General features: G+C 45.2%; 2 protein-coding genes across 5 annotated transcripts in view; one reads left to right on the forward strand and one right to left on the reverse strand.

The window, feature by feature from the left end:
• Positions 1-48: 48 nt before the first annotated feature.
• BCCIP (BRCA2 and CDKN1A interacting protein) lies at positions 49-10,194 on the reverse strand. The gene is made up of 7 exons (XM_071564214.1): positions 9,896-10,194; positions 7,964-8,038; positions 7,153-7,233; positions 6,012-6,104; positions 4,671-4,858; positions 3,499-3,676; positions 49-425 (listed from the first exon to the last, which is right to left on the reverse strand). The coding sequence occupies exons 1-7, from the start codon at positions 10,052-10,054 to the stop codon at positions 255-257; spliced, it is 945 nt and encodes a 314-aa protein (XP_071420315.1). The 5' UTR covers positions 10,055-10,194; the 3' UTR covers positions 49-254.
• UROS (uroporphyrinogen III synthase) overlaps positions 10,078-22,177 on the forward strand; it is a 13,265-nt gene continuing 1,165 nt past the window's right edge. Inside the window, exons 1-9 of one of the 4 annotated variants that reach the window (XM_071564215.1) lie at positions 10,082-10,254; positions 11,408-11,478; positions 13,008-13,091; positions 13,459-13,555; positions 15,215-15,289; positions 15,708-15,782; positions 18,403-18,486; positions 19,411-19,496; positions 20,773-20,871. In XM_071564215.1, the coding sequence (XP_071420316.1) occupies positions 11,422-11,478; positions 13,008-13,091; positions 13,459-13,555; positions 15,215-15,289; positions 15,708-15,782; positions 18,403-18,486; positions 19,411-19,496; positions 20,773-20,871 (657 nt within the window). In that variant the 5' untranslated portion in view covers positions 10,082-10,254; positions 11,408-11,421. The other 3 variants (XM_071564217.1, XM_071564216.1, XM_071564218.1) reach the window with 3 other exon arrangements.

Raw genomic sequence — 22,177 nt, forward strand, 5'->3', positions numbered from 1 at the left:
AAAAAATTATTTAATTCTGGTTAAAAACACACAGAGCAGATCTTCAAGTTTTCTTTTGACACTGGGATTTTATTGACTGCTTGACCATGATACCAAAGTAGAACAGGATGTTATATTTAAAAATATTAATTTGTTGGCTATTTTTAGTCTGAGCAGCACAAAACTGCTGAATGAACAGCAAGTCTCCTGAAAACATTGTGACATCCATGTTTCTGCAGGGCTGCCTGATAAAAACCTGGTGTTTGCAGGGGAGTTCAGACTGAGAGGTAGTCCTTGAGTTTCTCCATAATGCCATGGATTCCATCAGCTGGAACCACCATAACAGTCCTCCAGGGCTTCATGGGCACGTCATCAAAGGACCATCTGCCACCCAAGCAGGTGTCGCTCTCCTCTTGCACTGAGTAGTTGAACTTCAGAAGGGCCTTCTGAACCACAGAAATAAAAGCACTCAGGTTAAAATTTTTAATCAGCATGAAGATAACACATCATCTGGACAAAGCAAAAATAATGGACCTATTATGGCCATGCTCATTACCACGTTTTCTCCCATCTCGAAAGGTCCACCATAAAGAGCTACAAAAAATCCACTAGTGAGTGTTTAGAACTCTGTGCTTTATATTATATAATTCATATTAAATTCTAAAATGACTGCTATCACTATAGTTTGGAATCAGAAAAATTACCTAAGAGGGAGGGGAAAAAAACCCAATGTCCCCTTTACATTCTTACTGTGCCTCATTTCAGGTGGTGTTAAGGCAGCATCTCATTCCACACCAAGGAAGGCCAAGCCTTGGAAGTTGCTGTGCAGCTACCAGGGAGTTTGGACAGGAAATCAGGACCTTAAGAGACCTTCAGCCCTGGGGCACGAGCAAACCATATTTATACTTCTCCAAATGGGCAGGTGTCTATAACAGGTATTATTTTTTTTTCACAGATATATATACTGCATATAAAATCCCTCTTTATTAGCTTTCCTAGACAAAATACCTGATGGATAAGGAAAATGTAGCCAGCAAGTCTATGTAGTTCTCCCACAAGTCAGATTAAGAAGTATGAGCTGAACCATTTCATAGAAAAACTCACCCACCTCCCTCCCTTTGCAGGGAAAGTTAAAACACAGTCTCCTTTTGGGTTTCCTTTCCATTAAATCAAGGCTGTAAATTTAATTTTGGAAGAACCACCACATTCAACGAGGGGATTTGCTCGAGAACAATTTGAGCAATGGAAGCTCTAAACCTTTCATCAGTTCCAAGCCTGGTTATAATGGATTTCCTGGTTATAATTTTAAGGAGCAGAGGAAAGCAGAGGGAGCTGCCAAGTGCAAAAAGGCTTCTCCCTGTTTTATGTGGCTGCAAGTGTTGGCCTCACCACATTCGATACCATTTTATGGCAATCTAATAAACCCTCAGTGTGAGCAGGGGGGGTACTCACTCCAACACTAATTTAACACATACACATTATTAAGTGCAGAGACCACTTCATCTAACACCCTCCACAATGTTTAAAATGATTTTTTTGAACACTGGAAAGACTGCTGAAAAAAGAAAAGCATGTTCAGTTTGAGTCTGCCCACTTGAGCTGCAAAGGATTGCAATTTCGTCGAAAGCCCACAATTAGCCTTTAAAATGCCAGTCAAAACAACAAAGCAGAGGAACACAGAGCAGCCCTTCTGGAATGTGGCACCACATGGGCAGCACAGGCTGCTCCCTGTCAGCTTTTCCACGTTGTGTACACAAAGCTCAGCTCAGCTGGCTCAGCTGCTGTGGCAGCAACACAAAAAGAAAATTCCCACCTTAGAATCATAGAACCAATTGGGTTGGAAAAGACCTCCAAGATCATCAAGTCCAACCCTTGGTCCAACTCCAGTCCCTTTACCAGATCATGGCACTCAGTGCCACGGCCAAGCTCACCTTAAAAACCTCCAGGAATGCGGAATCCACCCCCTCTCTGGGCAGCCCATTCCAATCCCTGAGCACTCTCTCTGCAAAGAAGTTTTTTCTGCTCTCCAACTTCAATTTCCCCTGGCAGAGCTTGAGCCCATCGTGCCCCCTTGTCCTATTGCTGAGTGCCTGGGAGAAGAGACCAACCCCCACCTGGCCAGAACTTCCCTTCAGGCAGTTCCAGACAGTGCTGAGGTCACCTCTGAGCCTCCTCTTCTCCAGGCTGAACACCCCCAGCTCCCTCAGCCTCTCCCCACAGCACTTGTGCTCCAGTCCCTTCTCCAGCCTCGTTGCTCTTCTCTGGCCCCGCTCCAGCCCCTCAATCTCTTGCCTCAACTGAGGGGCCCAGAACTGAACACAACACTCAAGGTGTGGCCTCCCCAAGGCAGAGTCCAGGGGAAGGGTCACTGCCCTGGGCCTGCTGGCCACGCTAGTTTGGATCCAGGCCAGGATCCCCTTGGCCTTCTTGGCCACCTGGGCACACTGGTGGCTCCTGTTGAGCTTCCTGTCCCTCAGTCCCCCCAGGTCCCTCTGCCTGGCTGCTCTCCAGCCACTCTGTGCCCAGCCTGGAGCGCTGCAGGGCTTGGGGTGGCCAAAGGGCAGGACCTGCACTTGGCCTTGTTGAACTCCATCCCATTGCAACCAGCCCATCTCTCCAGTCTCTCCAGATCCCTCTGCAGAGCCCTCCTGCCTTCCAGCAGGTCGACACTCCCTCCCAACTTGGTGTCATCAGCAAATTTGCTGCTGATGGACTCAATCCCCTCATCTAAATCATCAATAAAGATGTTAAACAGGACTGGACCCAACAGACCCCTGGGGAACACCTTGTTGCTGCATTGAGGCTGCAACATTCCCTACATCTAACAATGAATTCCCCCTGTCTTCCCAAGAAATGGAATTACAGCCCTACCACAGCCTCCAACAGAGAGACATGAATGATCACACACAGGGAACTTGGCCATTAACATGGTGCAAGTGCAAGTACTTTATCCTGTAGGCACAGCCAGAAATGAAAAATAATGGTCTCTTGGCACATCAGTAATACTGTGGAATAGTATTTTTAAAGCTTTTAAAAATTAAAAAAAAAAGAACAGTGAAAAATACTTTGCATTTCAAAGGACATTTTTAATTGAATTTCCTGCATCTTTGCCTCACTGGATCTGGCTTGGGAGCAGAATGTGTAGCCAGGTTGCCTTAGGAAATAGGAAGTAATATTTTCATTTTAGCTTTTAAGCACTTTTTATTAATATACTTGCCCTGAGTAGAACAGAGAGAGAAAAGGGAAATGGGAGGTACTTGTTTTGATCTTGAGAAGTTTTTTATTCTGAGCATTTTTAAAAAGTAACAGGAAACCAGAAAGAAAGAGATAAGTCAATACACAAAAAAAGCTTGATTGCTCATTTCTAAACACTACTCCAACCCCCCCTGGATTTAATTTAAAGAGAGTTGTGATCATACCTTTTTAAAAGCTGCCCTTAAATTTAAGGTAAAACACCTTTTTTTTGCTGATATGCAAAGAAAAAGTAACATTTTAAATTCGAAATATCAGGGGTGTTACCTCATGAAAGAATTCTTCCTCTGCATTTGCAAACATCAATTCCTCCTTCTGCTGATTTCTCCCTTCCCTCCTCTTAGAATTGCTCTTTGTGGCTTCTGTAAAGGTCTTGCTGATAAGAAGGTAATAGTGGCACTTCCCACAAGGTTTGTTTGTTCTCTGTGCCTCAGTCAGCTCTTTCCTAAGATAAATAAATGTTTACACATGTAAAAATACATTTACACACACAATTTAAATCCTAAACAAGCACATAATAAGCCTTGTAGTGTATTAGTATAGAAAGGATACTTATATTGCAGCCTATTCTTTTAGGAGTGTCTCAAAAACTAAATTTGCACATGCATTTCTAGTACATAAATACAGTATTAGCACTTTAAAACAATAAGAATATTGATGTCTTTCCACACCTCCCAAGATAACCCTTTTTTTTCCAGAATTTTGTTCATGGTAAAGTCTGTGCAGTGATTCTCAGTGAAACCTTCCTTAAAAATACATCACAGTATCACCTTCTGTGAGGAATTACAACTGGAAACACACCTGCCCACCCTTGTGTTAAACATGTTGTCAGTGCAATGCTCCAAAACCTTCAGGAGAAGGAGCTGAGCCCTGAATTGGAGCTGTGCCAAGTGCTGGATTAGTGGTGCCCTCAAGGTTAAGCCTTTAAGCACATCATTTCTTTCTCTAAAAACCTTCCTGACCAACCCTACCTTACAAATCCAGTCATTCCTTAAAGGTCTGTTTTATTGCCTAAATGAGCCTGTCCCTCAATCCAAATCCTCCTTTCCAGAGCCAGAACCTGCTCAGAAACATCCAAGTTGCTCCTTATCAGCATCCTATAAAAAGCCTTTATTTTTAAATTTTCCCAGATCAATATAGAAATAATCTGCAACACAAAGATTAACTAAATACAGATAAATATAAACTACACACAGTTATTTCTGTAGTAGAACAGCACATATTCTTAAATTGTATCCTCTGTTTTAAAGTATAAAGAGTTTGAAAAGCCTAAAGATATTTTAAAAAAATGAAAAATTAGCTAAAGAACTTATGTGAGATAAACCCAATTTGTTCTGTTTATGTCTTACAGTACCACCTCTTTTAACAGAGTTCTATACACATAAGATTTCTGAAAAAACGTGACAACATCATGCAATGAACCCCCTCCCAAAACTTACTGGAGCTGCTGGTGCATGGGCAGAGCAATCTGGGGTGGGACATTGATGAACCTCTCGCTCAGGATGAGCCCCACAGGCTTGGAACTGTCACTCAGCAGTTTGCTCAGCTGTTCAAGCACACGCTGGTCACAGCTCTGCTCACACCGGCTCAGAACCAGCTCTTTGATTTGTTCAGCACACTCCGTGCCCTGCAATCAGAAGGGGTGTTTCCTTTACTTTGCAGAACTGCTATTTACACAAGCAAACCCTGACTGTGAACTTCCAGGGGGTTTCCTGCAGTGGCAATCCCCTGGAGCAGCCTCCAAAGCTCCAACCAGTTTCTCGGGAATCACCTGAGTGCAAACAGAGGGTGGGACTGATGGGAACACAGAGAGGAGCTGCACCACCACAGCAGCTCCAGACTGGGGGAGATCAGGGTGCAGGAATACAAGAGACTGACAGCTCAGTTACCCTGAATTACTAGATGTAGCTTTCACAGAATCATAGAATTATAGAATGGATTGTGTTGGAAAAGCCCTCCGAGATCATCAAGTCCAACCCTTGGGCCAACTCCAGTCCCTTTACCAGATCATGGCACTCAGTGCCATGGCCAAGCTCAGTTGAAAAACCTCCAGGGATGGGGAATCCACCCCCTCTCTGGGCAGCCCATTCCAATGCCTGAGCACTCTCTCTGCAAAGAAGTTTTTTATGATCTCCAACTTCAATTTCCCCTGGCAGAGCTTGAGCCCATCGTGCCCCCTTGTCCTATTGCTGAGTGCCTGGGAGAAGAGACCAACTCCCACCTGGCCAGAACTTCCCTTCAGGCAGTTCCAGACAGTGCTGAGGTCACCTCTGAGCCTCCTCTTCTCCAGGCTGAACACCCCCAGCTCCCTCAGCCTCTCCCCACAGCACTTGTGCTCCAGTCCCTTCACCAGTTGGGATGGAAGAGACCTCTGAGATCATCAGGTCCAACCCTTGGTCCAACTCCAGTCCCTTTACCAGATCATGGCACTCAGTGCCACGGCCAAGCTCAGCTGAAAAACCTCCAGGGATGGGGAATCCACCCCCTCTCTGGGCAGCCCATTCCAATCCCTGAGCACTCTCTCTGCAAAGAATTTCTTTCTGCTCTCCAACTGCAATTTCCCCTGGCAGAGCTTGAGCCCATCGTGTCCCCTTGTCCTATTGCTGAGTGCCTTTAACAAGATCTTTGCTTTATGTCTGACCTTCAGCAAGTCACTGGAATGCAAAGCAAAGCTAAATAATGTGCAGCCTTTCCAGCTGTGATCCTCCACACTGGAATTCCTGATCCTGCAGGATGCAGCCTCATTTATCACTGACCAAACCTTAATGAGGAATACAAACCTTCCTTTCAGTTAAGTTCAGGCAGCTTATAAAACCAAAGACTTCATCATCATCTTCCTCATCATCACTGCTGTCCTCCTGCACTTCTGCTTGCTATTGAAGGAAAGAAAAAGCAACAACTCAGACTGACATTCCACATCCACTCTGGAGCAAAAGCTGTTTGTGGTCCCAGGAGATGCTGAGCAGACAACAACCATCCAGGTGATCTGCACCAACACAAAGTGCCAGTTCTGGTGCTGCTTCACTGAACACCTTGGTGTTCTCAGAGCCAGCTTCATACAGAGCCAGGCCATGCATCTTCTGCAGCAGAGGCTGTTGAGAGGCACTAAAATTTGATAGCTCACATTTAATAAGGAGCATCTCAGTCCAAGGGATGGCAATGTCTGGCAATTTTCTGCAGTTTCTAAAGCAGGGAAGTAAACTGCAATGTCTTAAAAACCACAGAGCAATAAAGTCTTGACAGAGAGTGGGACAAAGAGCTCAACAAAAGCCCACAATAAAAAAATCCAGGGAAAGAATTGGGAGGTCATTCAGCTGGAGGAGAAGGACCACATTAAACCTGGATGGAAAAGCTGCTGGCACAGGGCAAAAAGAATGTCTAGCAATGGTACAAGAGCACAGCTGTGCCATGGGGGCACCTTGTTTGGGTTTGAGAGCAATGTGGCCATGACAGCTTCAACATTACACAATATTGAGCAGCTTCTTCAGCCAGCAGAACTTGTTCAGGATTCGTTCTGGGATCCCTCCCTATGCCCAAAGAACTCTGCAGAAAAAGAACCTGCACACTGGGTATTTCTGGTCCCCTGCACCTCCTGAGAGTGCAGGAATGTCACAAGGTCCTGTTTCTTCTGGGGATGGTAACAAACCTCCCCACAGCATTTCCAGCATTCTTCCTCTACTACATCAAAATTCAGAGAGTGAAAAGACTTGCATGTGTAAACAGAAACAAATAACAAACCAAATTCCTTCCTTGGTTGAAAGTAGGCAAGGAGAATTTCAGCTCCCATAGAAGAATTACTCTCAAAGCAAAAAAACCAAGACACAAATAACACAGACAGCATCCCCTTCTGGAATAGAGAAATTATGTCCCTTCAACATATAAAGTACTGTACTTTATTTACAGACATAAATTCTGCCTTACCTTGATAATACTTCCAATATGGTTCTGCTGTATTAATATATCAGTTAATTCAGCAGTGTTAACAGGAGCTTTTAGAAACAGCTGGAAAACAGGAAACAAGTATTCAGTTTTAGGCACTGATGGCATCCCATGGGCCACCAGGTAGAAAATAAAGTCAGTAATGTCTCTAAGTTGTTCTGGAGTACTCTGTTCCATTTTTAATTCCTATTTAGTGGGGGGTTTATTTAACTTCCTTCAATATAATAATGTAAAAACAAAAAATCAGGTTCTTGAAGTGCTTTCTCCTGGACCCTTCACACACTGGCATTTCCACACCTGGTTTGCTCTGGAGCTTGGTATGATCTGGAAGCTGTGGCTGCCCCATCCCTGGAAGTGTCCAAGGTCAGGCTGGACAGGGCTTGGAGCACCCTGGGACAGTGGAAGGTGTGACTGGATGGTCTTTAAGGTCCCTTCCTGAGCACAGGCATAAAACAGGAACAGCCAAAGAAAGACTTGGAGCTGCCCCCTTGAACAGACACATCACTTGTTTGTCTGCTTTTTAAAGGCTCTGATGTATCAAACAAAACAATCCTCCAGGAAGCTGATTAACACTGACTGAGGTTTCCTGGGCAGCAATTAACAGAGGCAGAAGAGCCTTCAGCTCCTTGAAACCATGGCTCAGGAGACACATGTTCACACATGGCTGTACCTGTTTGATCCCCCCAGCTGAAGAACAATAAAACTATAAATCAATGCAGAGAATGTGAACTGATGTCTTTGTGTAATTCTTTGGATATCATTCATCAACCCAGCCAACAAGTAGTGAAAGTACCTGTTGGAGTAACTTCTTTATCCCATTATAGTCATTGTCTGATATGGAATGTGCCTCGAATTCAATATTCACTTCCTGTGAAAAAGAAAAATAGAGAATATCAAACACACTTGGCAAGAACCTCTTTAAAAACAAAGCTACTCTTGAAGACAAGTAATGGCAAATACCAAATAGGGAACTTATTACCATCTTGCAGTAGAATCATAGAATAGATTGGGTTGGAAGAGACCTCTGAGATCAGCAAGTCCAACCCTTGATCCAACCCCACTGTGATCACCAGCCCAGGGCACTCTGTGCCCTGGGCTGGTGATCACAGTGGGGTTGGATCAAGATGTGGTTGGATCAAGACGTGGTGGATTCTCAGTGCCACATCCATAGAATAGATTGGGTTGGAAAAGCCCTCCGAGATCATCAAGTCCAACCCTTGGGCCAACTCCAGTCCCTTTACCAGATCATGGCACTCAGTGCCACGGCCAAGCTCCCCCAAAGAAACTCCTTCAGGAACACCCCCCCAAACACCTTCCCAACCACCCTCCTGAACAAATCCCCTCCCAAGCCAACCCCCTCCCAAATCCCCTCCCTGAACACTCCCCACCAAACAAACTCCCTCAGGAACGTCCCCCCAGACACCCTCACAAACAGCCCCCCCTGAACAGCCCCCAAAACAACCCCCCCTCAGGAACATCCCCCTGGAATCCCCCCAGACATTCTCCAGAAATCCTTCTGAACACCTTCCCAGCACTCTCCTGAACAAACCTCCTCGCAAACCTCTTCCCAAAGAAATCCCCCTCACAAACATTCTCCCAAAGTCCCTCACGAGCAGCTCCCCTGGACATTCCCTAGGGAACATCCCCCCATTCTCCAGACACGCTCCTGAACACCTTCCCAAGCACCCTCCGGAACAAACAGTCTCCCAAACAAACCCCCTCCAAAATATTCTCCCAAACACCTTCAAAACAACCCCCCAGACAACCCTCCCCAAAACAAACGTCCAGGAACATCCCCCCAAACAGCCCCTCAAAATACCCTCCAGGCATCCACCCAAACACCTTCCCAAGAACCCTCCTAAATAAGCACGTCCCAAACAAACCCCCCTCCCTAAACAAACCCCCCTCCCTAAACAAACCACCCTCCCTAAACAAACCCCCCTCCCGAAACAAACCCCCCTCCCGAAACAAACCCCCCTCCCGAAACAAACCCCCTCCCTAAACACTCCCGCTCCCTAAACACTCCCCCAAACAAACTCCCTCAGGAACGTCCCTCCAGACACCCTCCTGAACACCTTCCCAAGCACCTCCGGAACAAACCCCCTCCCGAACAAACCTCCCCCCCAAAACGAACCCCCCCCCAAAACGAACCCCCCCCCCAAAACGAACCCCCCCCCCAAAACGAACCCCCCCCCAAAACGAACCCCCTCCCGAACAACCCCCCCCCCCAACACTCCCCCAAACAAACTCCCTCAGGAACGTCCCCCAGACATTCTCCAGACACCCTTTCCAACAACCTCCCTCTCAAACATTCCCCCAAACACCCTCACCAACAGCTCCCCTGAACAGTCCTCCAAATAAACACCCTCGAGAACATCTCCTCATTCTCCAGATATCCTGAACACCTTCCCAAGCACCCTCCTGAACAAATCCCCTCCCAAACAAACCCCTTCCAAACATTCTCCTAAATACCCTCCCAAACCCCCTCCCTGAACACTCCCCCAAACAAACTCCCTCAGGAACGTCCCCCCAGACATTCTCGACACCCTCCTGAACACCTTCCCAGGCACCTCCCGGACAAACCCCCTCCCGAACATTCCCCCAAACCCCCTCACCAACATTCCCCCCCGAGCATCCCCCCAGACATTCCCCAGACACCCTCCTGAACACTCTCCCAAGACAAACCCCCTCAGGAACACCCCGGCCCCTCCCGGCTCCCGCTCACCTCATCGATCGGCTCCTCCGAGTCCGACCCGTCCGACCCCTCGGAGCTCCGGGATTCCTCAGACCCCTCAGATTCCCCGGACCCCTCGGGCCCGCCCGGCTCGCTGGGTGCCCGGCCCTGGGCCCCGCTGGGTGCCCGGCGCTTTGCCGGCGTGGCCATGGCCCGCGGGGCGCAGGCGCGGCCGGGCGGCACCGCCTGTCACGGTATGTCGCGACAGAGAGGGCGGGGAGCGCGCTGAGATGACCCGGCCCGGCCCTGTCCCCGCACGGCAGGATGTGCTGCCCGGGCCGCGCCGTCACTTCCTCCGGTACGGCCGGAATCGGTCCCGGCAGGAATCGTTCCGAGTACAGCAGGAATCGGTGCGGGAAGGGCTGGGATCGGTCCGGGCTGGGATCGGTTCGGGAAGAGCTGGGATCGGTCCGGGAAGGGCCGGGATCGGTCCGGGCTGGGATCGGTCCGGGAAGGGAAGGGATCGGTCCGGGAAGGGCCGGGATCGGCCCGGGCTGGGATCGGTTCGGGAAGGGAAGGGATCGGTCCGGGCTGGGATCGGTCCGGGCTGGGATCGGTTCGGGAAGGGAAGGGATCGATCCAGGCTGGGATCGGTTCGGGAAGGGCCGGGATCGGTCCGGGCTGGGATCGGTCCGGGCTGGGAAGGGATCGGTCCGGGCTGGGATCGGTTCGGGAAGAGTTGGGATCGGTTCGGGCTGGGATCGGTCCGGGAAGAGCTGGGATCGGTCCGGGCTGGGATCGGTTCGGGAAGAGTTGGGATCGGTCCGGGCTGGGATCGGTCCGGGAAGGGATCGGTCCGGGCTGGGATCGGTCCGGGAAGAGCTGGGATCGGTCCGGGCTGGGATCGGTTCGGGAAGAGCTGGGATCGGTCCGGGCTGGGATCGGTCCGGTCCGGGCTGGGATCGGTCTGGGCTGGGATCGGTCCGGGAAGGGATCGGTCCGGGAAGGGAAGGGATCAGTTCAGGAAGGAAAGGGCTCGGTTCGGGCTCGGATCGGTCCGGGAAGGGAAGGGATCGGTCCGGGAAGGGCTGGGATCGGTCCGGGCTGGGCTCGGTCCGGGAAGGGCTGGAATTGTATTTTTTAAAAAACATTTTGCAACACTGTTTTCCCTTTTGAAAAGGCTGAGCCCCCACAATGCATCAAATCATTATCTCTTCACGCTTATTCTGACGAGCAGAGGGTGAAAACCAGCGTGGAAATAAATGGAATAAATAACTTTCTGTAGGTAGTTGATTACAGTGCAGAATTTGATGGCATTGGAGGGGCTGCTCCTGCTGCCCCAAAACCCTCTCTCAGTGTGTTCTTGATGCCTTTTTGGAGCCTCTTCACTGAGCAGTGTTATCTGAAGGCAGATGTTGGGGTTTGGCTTTATCAGGGTGGGTTTTGCTGCCCAGAGAATGCCCAGAAGTGCTTACTCATTGTGTGGGGAGCACCCCAGTCCTTTGGGGGCTGAGCAAAACACCCTCTGGGTCTGACTGAGACAAACCCATTCCTGTGTTTCAGGGCTCTGCTGAACCATGAAGGTTCTGCTGCTGAAGGACCCCAAAGATTCAGGACCAGATCCATACATTAAAGTGAGTAAACTAAACTTTTTAAACTCAACAAATGGGTCACATCACTATTAAATAACAGTATCAGATGAATGTAAATGTTTCAGGGGGTGAATTCCCCATCCCTGGAGGTTTTTCAACTGAGGTTGGACATGGCACGATCTGGTAAAGGGACTGGAGTTGGATCAAGGGTTGGAATTGATGATCTCAGAGGTCTTTTCCAACCCAATCCATTCCATGGATGTGGCACTGAGTGAAAATCCACCACATCTTGATCCAACCCTACTGTGATCACTGTGATCCAACCCTACTGGTGATCACAGTGGGGTTGGACCAAGGATTGGACTTGATGATGATCTGGGAGGTCTTTTCCAACCCAATCCATTCCATGGATGTGGCACTGAGTGAGAATCCACCACATCTTGATCCAACCCTACTGTGATCACCAGCCCAGGGCACTCCGTGCAGCTCTATTGAAGAATTTCTGTCCTAGAGGAATTACTGCTTTAGAAGAACTATAATTGTATAAATGTATAAATATAAATTTATAGAATAAATATATTTATAGAATATATTTATAATTATATTATATATATAATTATATATCATATATATAATATATATTATAATATATAATATAATATATAATATATAATATAATGTATATTTTATATATAATATATATCATATATATAATATATAATATATATTATATATATTATATATTGTATATTATATATATTTGTAATTATATTATATAATTATGTATATTTGTAATTATATTATATAATTATATAGTAATCATATAATTATATAATATATAATATATAATACATAATATATATTATATATAATATATATTATATTATATATTATATTATATATTATATAATATATTATATATTATTATATATAATATAATATATATTATACATTATATATATTTATAATTATATTATATATATTATATATAATTATATATAATTATATATAATATATATAATTATATAATAATTACATAATTATATAATATATATAATATATAATATATAATATATATAATATATATTATATATAATATATATTATATTATATATTATATTATATATTATGTTATATATTATAATATATATTATATATTATATATATTATATAATATATGTTATATATATATTATTATATATAATATAATATATAATATATATTATATATAATTATATATACTATTATATATTATATATATAATTATATATTATATTTATATTTATTTATAGTATAAATATATATTTATAGAATAAATGTGTTTACAGACTGTCAGAGAAGTACAGGAGTATTTGCAGGAGGCCTCAGTTCCACAGCTCTTTATTCAACAGTGTGTTTTAACACTAAATAACTACCAAACCAAACCAGATTTACCACTAAAAGGAAATAAAATACCTTTTTATTTTGCTTTAGTAGAATAAATACTTGTGCTGACTTAGTCAACTCCTTGCAAAAGGACAAAACTGCTTTTTGGAACCCCTTTCAAGAGCTGCAAACCTTTTTCTTGACAGGAATTAGGGTTGTACAACCTTCAAGCAACGCTGATCCCAGTCCTGTCTTTTGAATTCTTATCTCTTGAAAGCTTGTTTGAAAAGGTAGGTTTGAAATTATTTCACTTGGTTTATTCCCAGCAGGGTTTGCCAAGATCCTGTGTGTTACCTTGATTAAATCATACCCTTTGTGGGACTTTTTTTAGCTGGGTAAATAAAATAATAGATAATAAAACATTGTGTACAGCACAGTCCAGTGTCTGTACAACATCAGGGATCTTCTCTCCTTCTTAAAGAATTAAACTGGTCAGAAAAAATTCACATTTCAGTTGATGGACCAGAGTCAGGCACTTCATTGGGGCATTTCAGGCATTTATTGAAGCTCTTCACAAGGTAATAAATAATGAATCTCCCTAATTTTTCTGTTAATTAACTGATTATTTTTTTGTTCACTTCTTAAATTCACAAACAGCTTTCTCACCCAGAGTGCTATGGAGGCCTCATTTTCACCAGCCCAAGAGCATTAGAGGCCATCAAAATATGTTTAAAGGAGAACAGTAAAAAAGAAGGTGATGCATATTTATATTCCCTGCTCTTTCTGTTCAGTGTCTTGTGACATTTGTGTTTTCCTGCATTTGATTTCACCCACCAGCAGGTATTTGGAACATGATTTTTTAAAACAAGTTCTATCTCAGAGGTTTGGGGCATCCTGGAGGGCTGATTGAGCTTTTCAGGGTTGGGGTTTTCACACTTACAAATGAAAGGAAAGAGGTTTTGGTGCAAATTCCTAATTAGTGAGAGTTTTTCCACTTGTGGTTGTTTCATAGATAAGGAATATTTTGCTGCAGGGCCTGATTTACTCACTATTTCCCTTCCTTCAAGAGGAAATCAACTTATAAACACCAGGCACTATTTCTGTGCCTGCATAATTCACATGAAATGTTACAGAAACAGAGATTTCTCTGTCCTGAATAAAATAAATCCTCCAGTGAATTGATTATTGGCTAAGAAATGGTGAAGAATTGGTGATACATAAAAGCCAACAGATCAGCTGTGAGTGAGAATCCTTTAAATACAAAACTCCCATCACAGTGATCTGTCACATCCTTGTAAACTTTCCCAAATTCTTGTGGTGAGTGATAATTCCTGCCCTGGAGCTTCTGCAAACCCTGAGAGGACAATGGGTCAGGATTTGGGGGCAAATATAATCTTTTTTTGTACAATTCATCCCTAATCTTGATTAGGAGCTGCTCAAATACATATTTCAATCAACGAGTCTTTAATTCCTCTTTTTAATTCCTATTTGAGTTCCTCTCAAAGGCCATAAATCCAAATCTTTATTTTTCCTTAGAATAGTTTCCTCTGATTGTTATTTCTATTACTGTAGTTTGTATTTCTCTTTTAAGACCAGCCAGAACAAGACTTGGTGAGTCTGATTTTTTACCCCATTAGGATTTTGGGCACAGGGATCAGGTTTGCTGGAACCAGGAGCAGGAATTTATAACCCACTCTCTGCCTGAGGGAGGAAAATCATTTCACAGTAACTTTATTTTGGTCCTGGGTACATTTTATTTCAGAGCTGACAACTTATTTTTGGTGTATGTTTAAAATATAATCACTTCTATAATTTTTCTTGTATAAGGGTTGTTTTATACAGTTCTGTAGTGGATGGATGTAGATTTTTTACCCTTTGATTTGTTGTCATAGAATATTATATTTGATGTTTTGCCTAAAAATGCTCAATTTAAAGCAGCACTTTCTATGTCTAAATCTCCCTTTTTTCCCTGTGACTTCTGGTAAGTCTTTAATTCCAAAATATAAGTGGACATTGCAAGTTCCATGGGGCAAAGTGTGCATTGAAAATGCTGCTTAACAAAAGCAGCCAAGAGCTGTTTGCTCAAACTGAGCTTTTAAAAACCTGTTGTAGACTGCTGGTTACACAGTGAAAAATTACATTAAAATTCCATTTTCTGCATCCAGTGCTTCAATATGTAGTGGGAGAATTTGTTATTATTATCTTCCTGTATTTGTGGGTTAAAAAGAAGTCAATAAACCATTTAGCATTCATAGTTTATGGCCATGTGCTTTAATTTAATTTAATTTATTTAATTTATTTTAATTTAATTTTATTTAATTTATTTTAATTTAATTTTATTTAATTTATTTTAATTTATTTTATTTTAATTTAATTTAATTAATTTAATTTAATGTAATTTAATGTTTTTCAGCCTGGTCAAAATCTCTGCAGCAAATGTGGAATATGAAACCCACCTATGTGGTAGGAAAAGCTACAGCCTCTTTAGGTAAGGTGGGTTTAGAAACAGAGAAATCTGCCTTGTAAGTACAATTTTGGGAGAATCAGGAGCTGTTCAGGGGTGCTCAGAAAAACACGAGTGAGTTTTATAATGGATAATTTGGAAGACAAGAGGATTTTATCCACATTGGAACTCTCCATGCTCCAGGAAAGTTCTGCCTTCTGGACTTGTGCTCCTTTTACTGCAGAGTGATGGTCTCTGCTCTAAAGAATTGGTCAAAAGAATAAAATCACCCCTTTGTTCTTAATTTGCTGTGGATTTTCCATTCCCTTTGGAAAGGAATTTGGACTGAGACTGTGTTTGTGTGCTTGGATCCAGCTGGGTGTCCCTTCCAGCCCCTCTTCCTGGGTCAGTCTGAATCGTTCTCACTGTTTTCAGTGGTTTTCTCTGCCCCTTTTGGTTACAGTGGAAGAAATTGGCCTCACCCCCCAAGGAGAAAAGTGTGGAAATGCTGAAAAACTGGCTGAATATATTTGCTCAAGTAAGTGGATAAAGTCTTGGGGTTCAGTTCAACTAAAGCACCTCCCATTGTTTCAGAATTTCCTGGAGTTAAGGAGGAGTTCCCAGGGAGGCACCTCCTGTGTGGGAGCTGTGGGAGCCTCTGGTGGGGACTGAGACACTAAAAATACCCCAGATACACACACAAGATGTTAATGCAGGGACAGCTCAGACTCTCTGATTAATAATATGATATGAGCCATGGGCAGGGTTTGTTTTTACTGGGAAATCAGAACTCTCAGCTCTGGAAATTGCTGCTCAATCCTAAGATTTAAATGCTGGTGCCTTCCCTCAGAATTCACACGTGGCTTCAGAGGAACCAGCACCAGAGGAGAGGCTCAAGTGATGCTTTAAGTTTTAATCACTTATTATAATTAAATCTGGAGTGCTGATCTTTATCAGATTATTGTACAATTTTTTAAGTCTCATTAATCCCCTCCCTCTTCTGTTTTCACTGTAATTTGTTAAAATTGTCTCATTAATCCACTCCCTCTTCTGTTTTCACTGTAATTTGTTAAAATTGTCTCATTAATCCACTCTCTCTTCTACTTTTACTGTAATTTGTTAAAATTGCCAATAGTAACAAGACATTTTTAGGCTTAGGGGCTGGAAAGTTTTTGAGTGGATGTGAAAAAAGGGGCTGTGTTTTTGTACAGACACCAGAGAGTTGATCAGCAAATTCTGAGCAGTAGCAGAGATTTACAGGTAAAGTAAAATAGGATTGTAGCTGGAAAATGTTGCTTTTCATGGGCACAGTGTTCTCTAATTCACTGGAAAATAAACTATTTTGACTCTGAGGAGTATTTAATGATAAAGGTGATAGTTGCCAACACAAGATTAAATAATAAATTCTGAAAATTAAAAATGATCCTTTCAACACAAAAATGCCATAAGTGAAGAACAACCCACTCAACTCTCCAGAGATACATTAAAGCAAAGAGAGGTTTAACTGATTTTTTTGGTGCTAGAAAATCTCCTTCTGGCAATGAATCCACGTTTGCCACTTGGCAGGTGCAGGGATTTATTTTGAGAAGGAAAACAAGAGAAATAACCTGTTTGTTCTGTTGTAGGAATGTGAAAAAACTCACCCAAACAGTGAATTTCAGTCATTGGAGACTCTTGTTGATACAAATAATCCTCCTGGGGGATTTGTGGGACTCTGCTTATTTATGTGCTCTCAGTGGATTTGTGTCAACTCAGAAGGACAAATTCAATTATTTCATGTCCCCTACTATGTATATACTCATTTTTGTTCAGGCATAAATAACTAAATGAAAAGAACAGCTCTGAATTTTTTATACCATTAGAATTTGTTGTCAGAATAAAAGGAAAATCTGAAATAAGGAGATGTTTTGTTGTTCCCCTTTTGTGCCTTGGGAAATGAAGGAATTCACTCTGGAACTGGCCAGGCTTTCCTCTTTCCCAGGCAAATGTTGTTTTAGTTTTATTGGGGTGTAGCATTGTAGGGAATAGCAATTCTTGTTGTGCTGGTCAGGCCTGCTGAGGAATTTCTCTGTGCTTTGTGAACACAGACAGGGAAAGCCCAAAAGGGTCAGGGTTTCTTTGCAGGTGTCACTTTGATATTTCAATTACCTGACAGGAGTTGCAGGAGAACTGATGGTGAGATATTTATATTTCATCTTATTTTAAAGCCTTTCTGGCATTCTGAGCCAGGTTTGTTCTTCCTTGCTGTGATTTCTGCCCAGCACATCAGTGTTTTCTCCTCACACACTCAGGGGTGTCCCTGCTGACCCCTCTGAGGGTCTTCCCATTGGATTTTCCCTGTGCTGCCCTTTATTTTTGATCCCTGAGGAGTCTCTGATGCTACAGAACCCAAACATCTCCTTCCAGCACTTCAAAGCATTTCTTTTACTGGTGTAATGGTGTCTTCAACATGGATTAACAAATCTCAATTAGTGATAAAACCCTGTGTGAGGAGCTCCCATTTCTTCTGAGAGCTGAAGGCAAAGCTGTAGCAGCTCCATAGAATTAAATCTTGACATTTTCTCTGATTTTGTCACTCACAGAAAAGGCAAACTGGGCAAAAGTCTGCTGTGAAATTCCTAATTTGACAGAAGCCAGGGAGGATATTCACTTCCCCCCAGCAGTGAAACCAGAATCATTTTCCTTTGGGGAAGTAAGAAAATGGAATTGCAGATAGATTGAAACTTTTCAGCAGAAAAAATCTTCTGTCCTCTTCCTTGTCTGCCTGAATATCCTTTTGTAGAGAGAGACCCGTCATATCCTGAGTGGGACTGAGATTTAAATATAAAATTGAGGCAGATTGTGTAGAGGAGGAGGAGGAGGAGGAGATAAATCCCTTTGTGGAGGGGCAGGGGGAATAGAAATGCAGTTTATCTTTGGTGACATCTTTTTAGCCACAGTGTTCATATTCCAGCTGTGGAATATTTTTCCTGGACATGCTCAGTAGCCTCTGAACTGGGGCTGCAGCTGCACTGCAGGTGTTTGAGCTCCCTTAGAGCTGTGTCTGGGGAAGCCTTTGATACATCAGCATTTGATACCTTTAGGATGTATTCAGTGTATCATGTTCACCCTTTATTAAAGACCTCAGCTAATTAAAGTTCTTGCTGGTCTGTTTGCAGGAGAGACACCGAATTCCTCAGCTCTTCTTTTCCCTTGTGGAGCCCTGAAAAGAGAAGTCCTTCCTACAGTGCTCAGAGAGAAAGGTTGGGCTTCTCCAGAGGCCCATTTTAATTACTCAGTTATGAGAAAAGCTGCACCTAAAGCTTGGGGGGCAAATTTAAATAAGTAAAAATGGACCTTGCTGTTAATTTGGCTGCAGGTTGGAGGGTGGGAGAGAGCCCTGGGAAAGGGGGATGTTTGTCCACAGCTCTGGGACATGCAGAGCCTGCACAGGGGGATGTTTGCCCAAGCTCTGGGACATGCAGAGCCTGCACAGGGGGATGTTTGCCCAAGATATGGGACATGCAGAGCCTGCACAGGGGGATGTTTGCCCAAGCCCTGGGACATGCAGAGCCTGCACAGCTCTGGGACATGCAGAGCCTGCACAGCTCTGGGACATGCAGAGCCTGCCCAGGGGGATGTTTGTCCACAGCTCTGGGACATGCAGAGCCTGCACAGGGGGATGTTTGCCCAAGATATGGGACATGCAGAGCCTGCACAGGGGGAGGTTTGCCCAAGATATGGGACATGCAGAGCCTGCACAGGGGGATGTTTGCCCAAGCTCTGGGACATGCAGAGCCTGCCCAGGGGGATGTTTGCCCAAGCTCTGGGACATGCAGAGCCTGCACAGGGGGAGGTTTGCCCAAGATATGGGACATGCACAACCTGCACAGGGGGATGTTTGCCCACAGCTCTGGGACATGCAGAGCCTGCACAGGGGGAGGTTTGCCCAAGCCCTGGGACATGCAGAGCCTGCACAGGGGGATGTTTGCCCAAGCCCTGGGACATGCAGAGCCTGCACAGGGGGAGGTTTGCCCAAGATATGGGACATGCAGAGCCTGCACTGAAGTTTCATCTCCTCAGCCTGAAATGGTGCACTTCAGGGCAGTCAGTGTGTTGTGAGTGTTTAACTGAGATAATGGAATTAATGACCCCCTGTTTGATTGCACTGTGTGTCCTGATTGCAGGGGTGCCCCTGGAAGGCCTCACTGTGTATCAGACCACCCCACATCCAGATCTGCAGCAGGCTCTGAGCACCCACTTCTCCCAGCAGGTACTGGATGGGCACTGATGTAGTGAGAGGACAGTGGAGGGACTGAATCACACTGGACACCCGTGCTGGGCATCACAGAACACAATCTAGCAGCAATCTGCCCTCCATGGTGTGTCCTTCCCTGATTATCCAGCCTGTGGATGCATTAATGATCTCATTTTAAGTGTTAGAATTCCCACTGACATGCTGTTGACAAGTGTGTTGAGATAAGTTTGCTGGAATTAATGCTTTCCTCTTTTAAAGCATCTGGTAAAGGTCTTTAGGGAGCAGTGCATTGCACAATAATAATTTAATTTTTCAAGATTGGATTTCTAAATTTTTCCATTTGTAGGAGCCTCCATCACAGAATTATAGAATCACAGAATCATGGAATGGTTTGGGTTGGAAGGAACCTTAAAGCTCATCTGCCACAGGCAGGGACACCTCCCACCAGCCCAGGCTGCTCCAAGCCCTGTCCAACCTGGCCTGGGACACTCCCAGGGATGGGGCAGCCACAGCTTCTCTGGCCACCTGTGCCAGGGCCTGCCCACCCTCCCAGCTAGGAATTCCTTCCCAATATCCCATCTATCCCTGCCCTCTGGCAGTGGGAAGCCATTCCCTGTGTCCTGTCCCTCCATGCCTTGTACCCAGTCCCTCTCCAGCTCTCCTGGAGCCCCTTTAGGCACTGGAAGGTCTCTGAGATCTCCCTGGAGCCCCTTTAGGCACTGGAAGGTCTCTGAGATCTCCCTGGAGCCTTCCAGCTGGACAACCCCAGCTGTCCCAGCCTGGCAGCTGAGCTTGGGAGAGAATGTGGCAGTTTTATTTGGCCACAGCAGATTCCTGCTGCAATCTTAATTTGGATTATTCTGAGTGAAAGCCCTCCCAGGTGTCTGCAGTTCTGAGGCATCACCTTGTCTTTGCCAGAGCATCTCAGGACAGAGAGAACTTGGAGAAAAGCCCGTGAGGTGGAAAATGGAGAATGGAGGGAGATGGGAATGGATTGAGGAAATAACTTGCTGAGTTTTGTTGCTAAGCAGGAGAATGGACTCCAAAACACTTTCAGTACATTCATCACCAGGACAAAGTATTTGGTTACAGTCACTCCTGACTTTCAGCATTCCATGGTGGGATGGTCTTTGGCAGGTTGGCTTTCCCATTCTGCTGGCTCCATTCTGCCCTTCATCCAGGAAAGCCCTTCCCAGCCACATGGAGGCAGCTGAAGGATTTGTGTGATGAGGCACTGACACACTGCTGGAACAGGGAGGTTCTGTGCCAACCTCTGCTTCCTTTCTCTCAGGGAATCCCGGCAAGTGTCGTGTTCTTCAGCCCATCTGGTGTCAAATTCTGCCTCCAGCACATCCAGAAGCTTTCAGGGGATATGATCAACCACATCAAGGTATCCTCTACAGTAGGGTGTAAGCTGGAGTGGGCAAATGGGAGATAGGAAAGCTGCTGCAACCATTGCAAACCCTATTTTTCTCTTTTGTTAGTGTTTATTTCTCCCAGATCATAGCAAATACAAGTGTTATTATATAGAACCACACACAGGTTTGGGTGGGAAGGGACCTTAAAGCCCCCCCCAGTCCCACCCTCTCCATGGACAGGGACACCTCCCACTAGCCCAGGTTGCTCCAAGCCCTGTCCAACCTGGCCTTGGTTGGATCAGCTGAAAGCCTGTATTTTTTTTTTTAAATAGTAATTGTTTCCACCCAGAATGTTATTCCCCAGCCAGCTCAGCCCATCTCCACTGGGACAGACTTTATTCCCTCTGGATGATGGGAAGGCACGTGGAGCTCTCACTTGAGCCAGGCTGAAGCTGATTAATATTCCTCTCACTGTGGCTGTTCTGAGGGACTAAGAGCTTTAAATGTTTGTAATGAAGGGATAAATATTAATCATCCCTAAGTAATTTCAAGTACCTCAGCTGAGGGCTGGTTTTCAGCACTGAGAATCCTCCACCTGAACTGTCAGTGCTGTTCAGGGAGCTCAGGTGTGTGAGTGAATCACTGGAAGGGACACACACCTGAGCTGGGCTGGGCTGGGCTGGAAGGGACACACACCTGAGCTGGGCTGGGCTGGAAGGGACACACACCTGAGCTGGGCTGGGCTGGGCTGGAAGGGACACACACCTGAGCTGGGCTGGGCTGGAAGGGACACACACCTGAGCTGAGCTGGGCTGGGCTGGGCTGGAAGGGTCACACCTGGGCTGGGCTGGAAGGGACACACACTTGAGCTGGGCTGGAAGGGACACACCTGAGCTGGGCTGGGCTGGAAGGGTCACACCTGGGCTGGGCTGGGCTGGAAGGGTCACACCTGGGCTGGGCTGGGCTGGAAGAGACACACCTGAGCTGGGCTGGGCTGGAAGGGTCACACCTGGGCTGGGCTGGGCTGGGCTGGAAGGGACACACCTGAGCTGGGCTGGGCTGGGCTGGGCGGGTCACACCTGAGCTGGGCTGGGCTGGAAGGGTCACACCTGGGCTGGGCTGGGCTGGAAGGGACACACCTGAGCTGGGCTGGGCTGGGCTGGGCTAGAAGGGACACACACCTGAGCTGGGCTGGGCTGGGCTGGAAGGGACACACACCTGAGCTGGGCTGGAAGGGACAGACATCTGGGCTGTCCCTGCCCACTGTCACTGGAACGCTGCCATTGCAGTTTGCTGTCACTGGCAGTGCTGTCACTGGCAGTGCTGTCACTGGAATGT

The sequence above is a fragment of the Pithys albifrons genome, chromosome 9 (assembly GCF_047495875.1).
Source record: "Pithys albifrons albifrons isolate INPA30051 chromosome 9, PitAlb_v1, whole genome shotgun sequence".
NCBI classification, from domain to species: domain Eukaryota; kingdom Metazoa; phylum Chordata; class Aves; order Passeriformes; family Thamnophilidae; genus Pithys; species Pithys albifrons.

Coding starts and splice junctions, on each gene's coding strand:
- BCCIP (XM_071564214.1), bottom strand. CDS start 10,054: ATGGCCACGCCGGCAAAGCGCCGGGCACCCAGCGGGGCCCAGGGCCGG. Junction 6,105..7,152: donor ATATTGGAAGTATTATCAAG/GTAAGGCAGAAT, acceptor TTCCTTCAATAG/CAAGCAGAAGTGCAGGAGGA. Junction 4,859..6,011: donor TGAACTTAACTGAAAGGAAG/GTTTGTATTCCT, acceptor TTCTGATTGCAG/GGCACGGAGTGTGCTGAACA.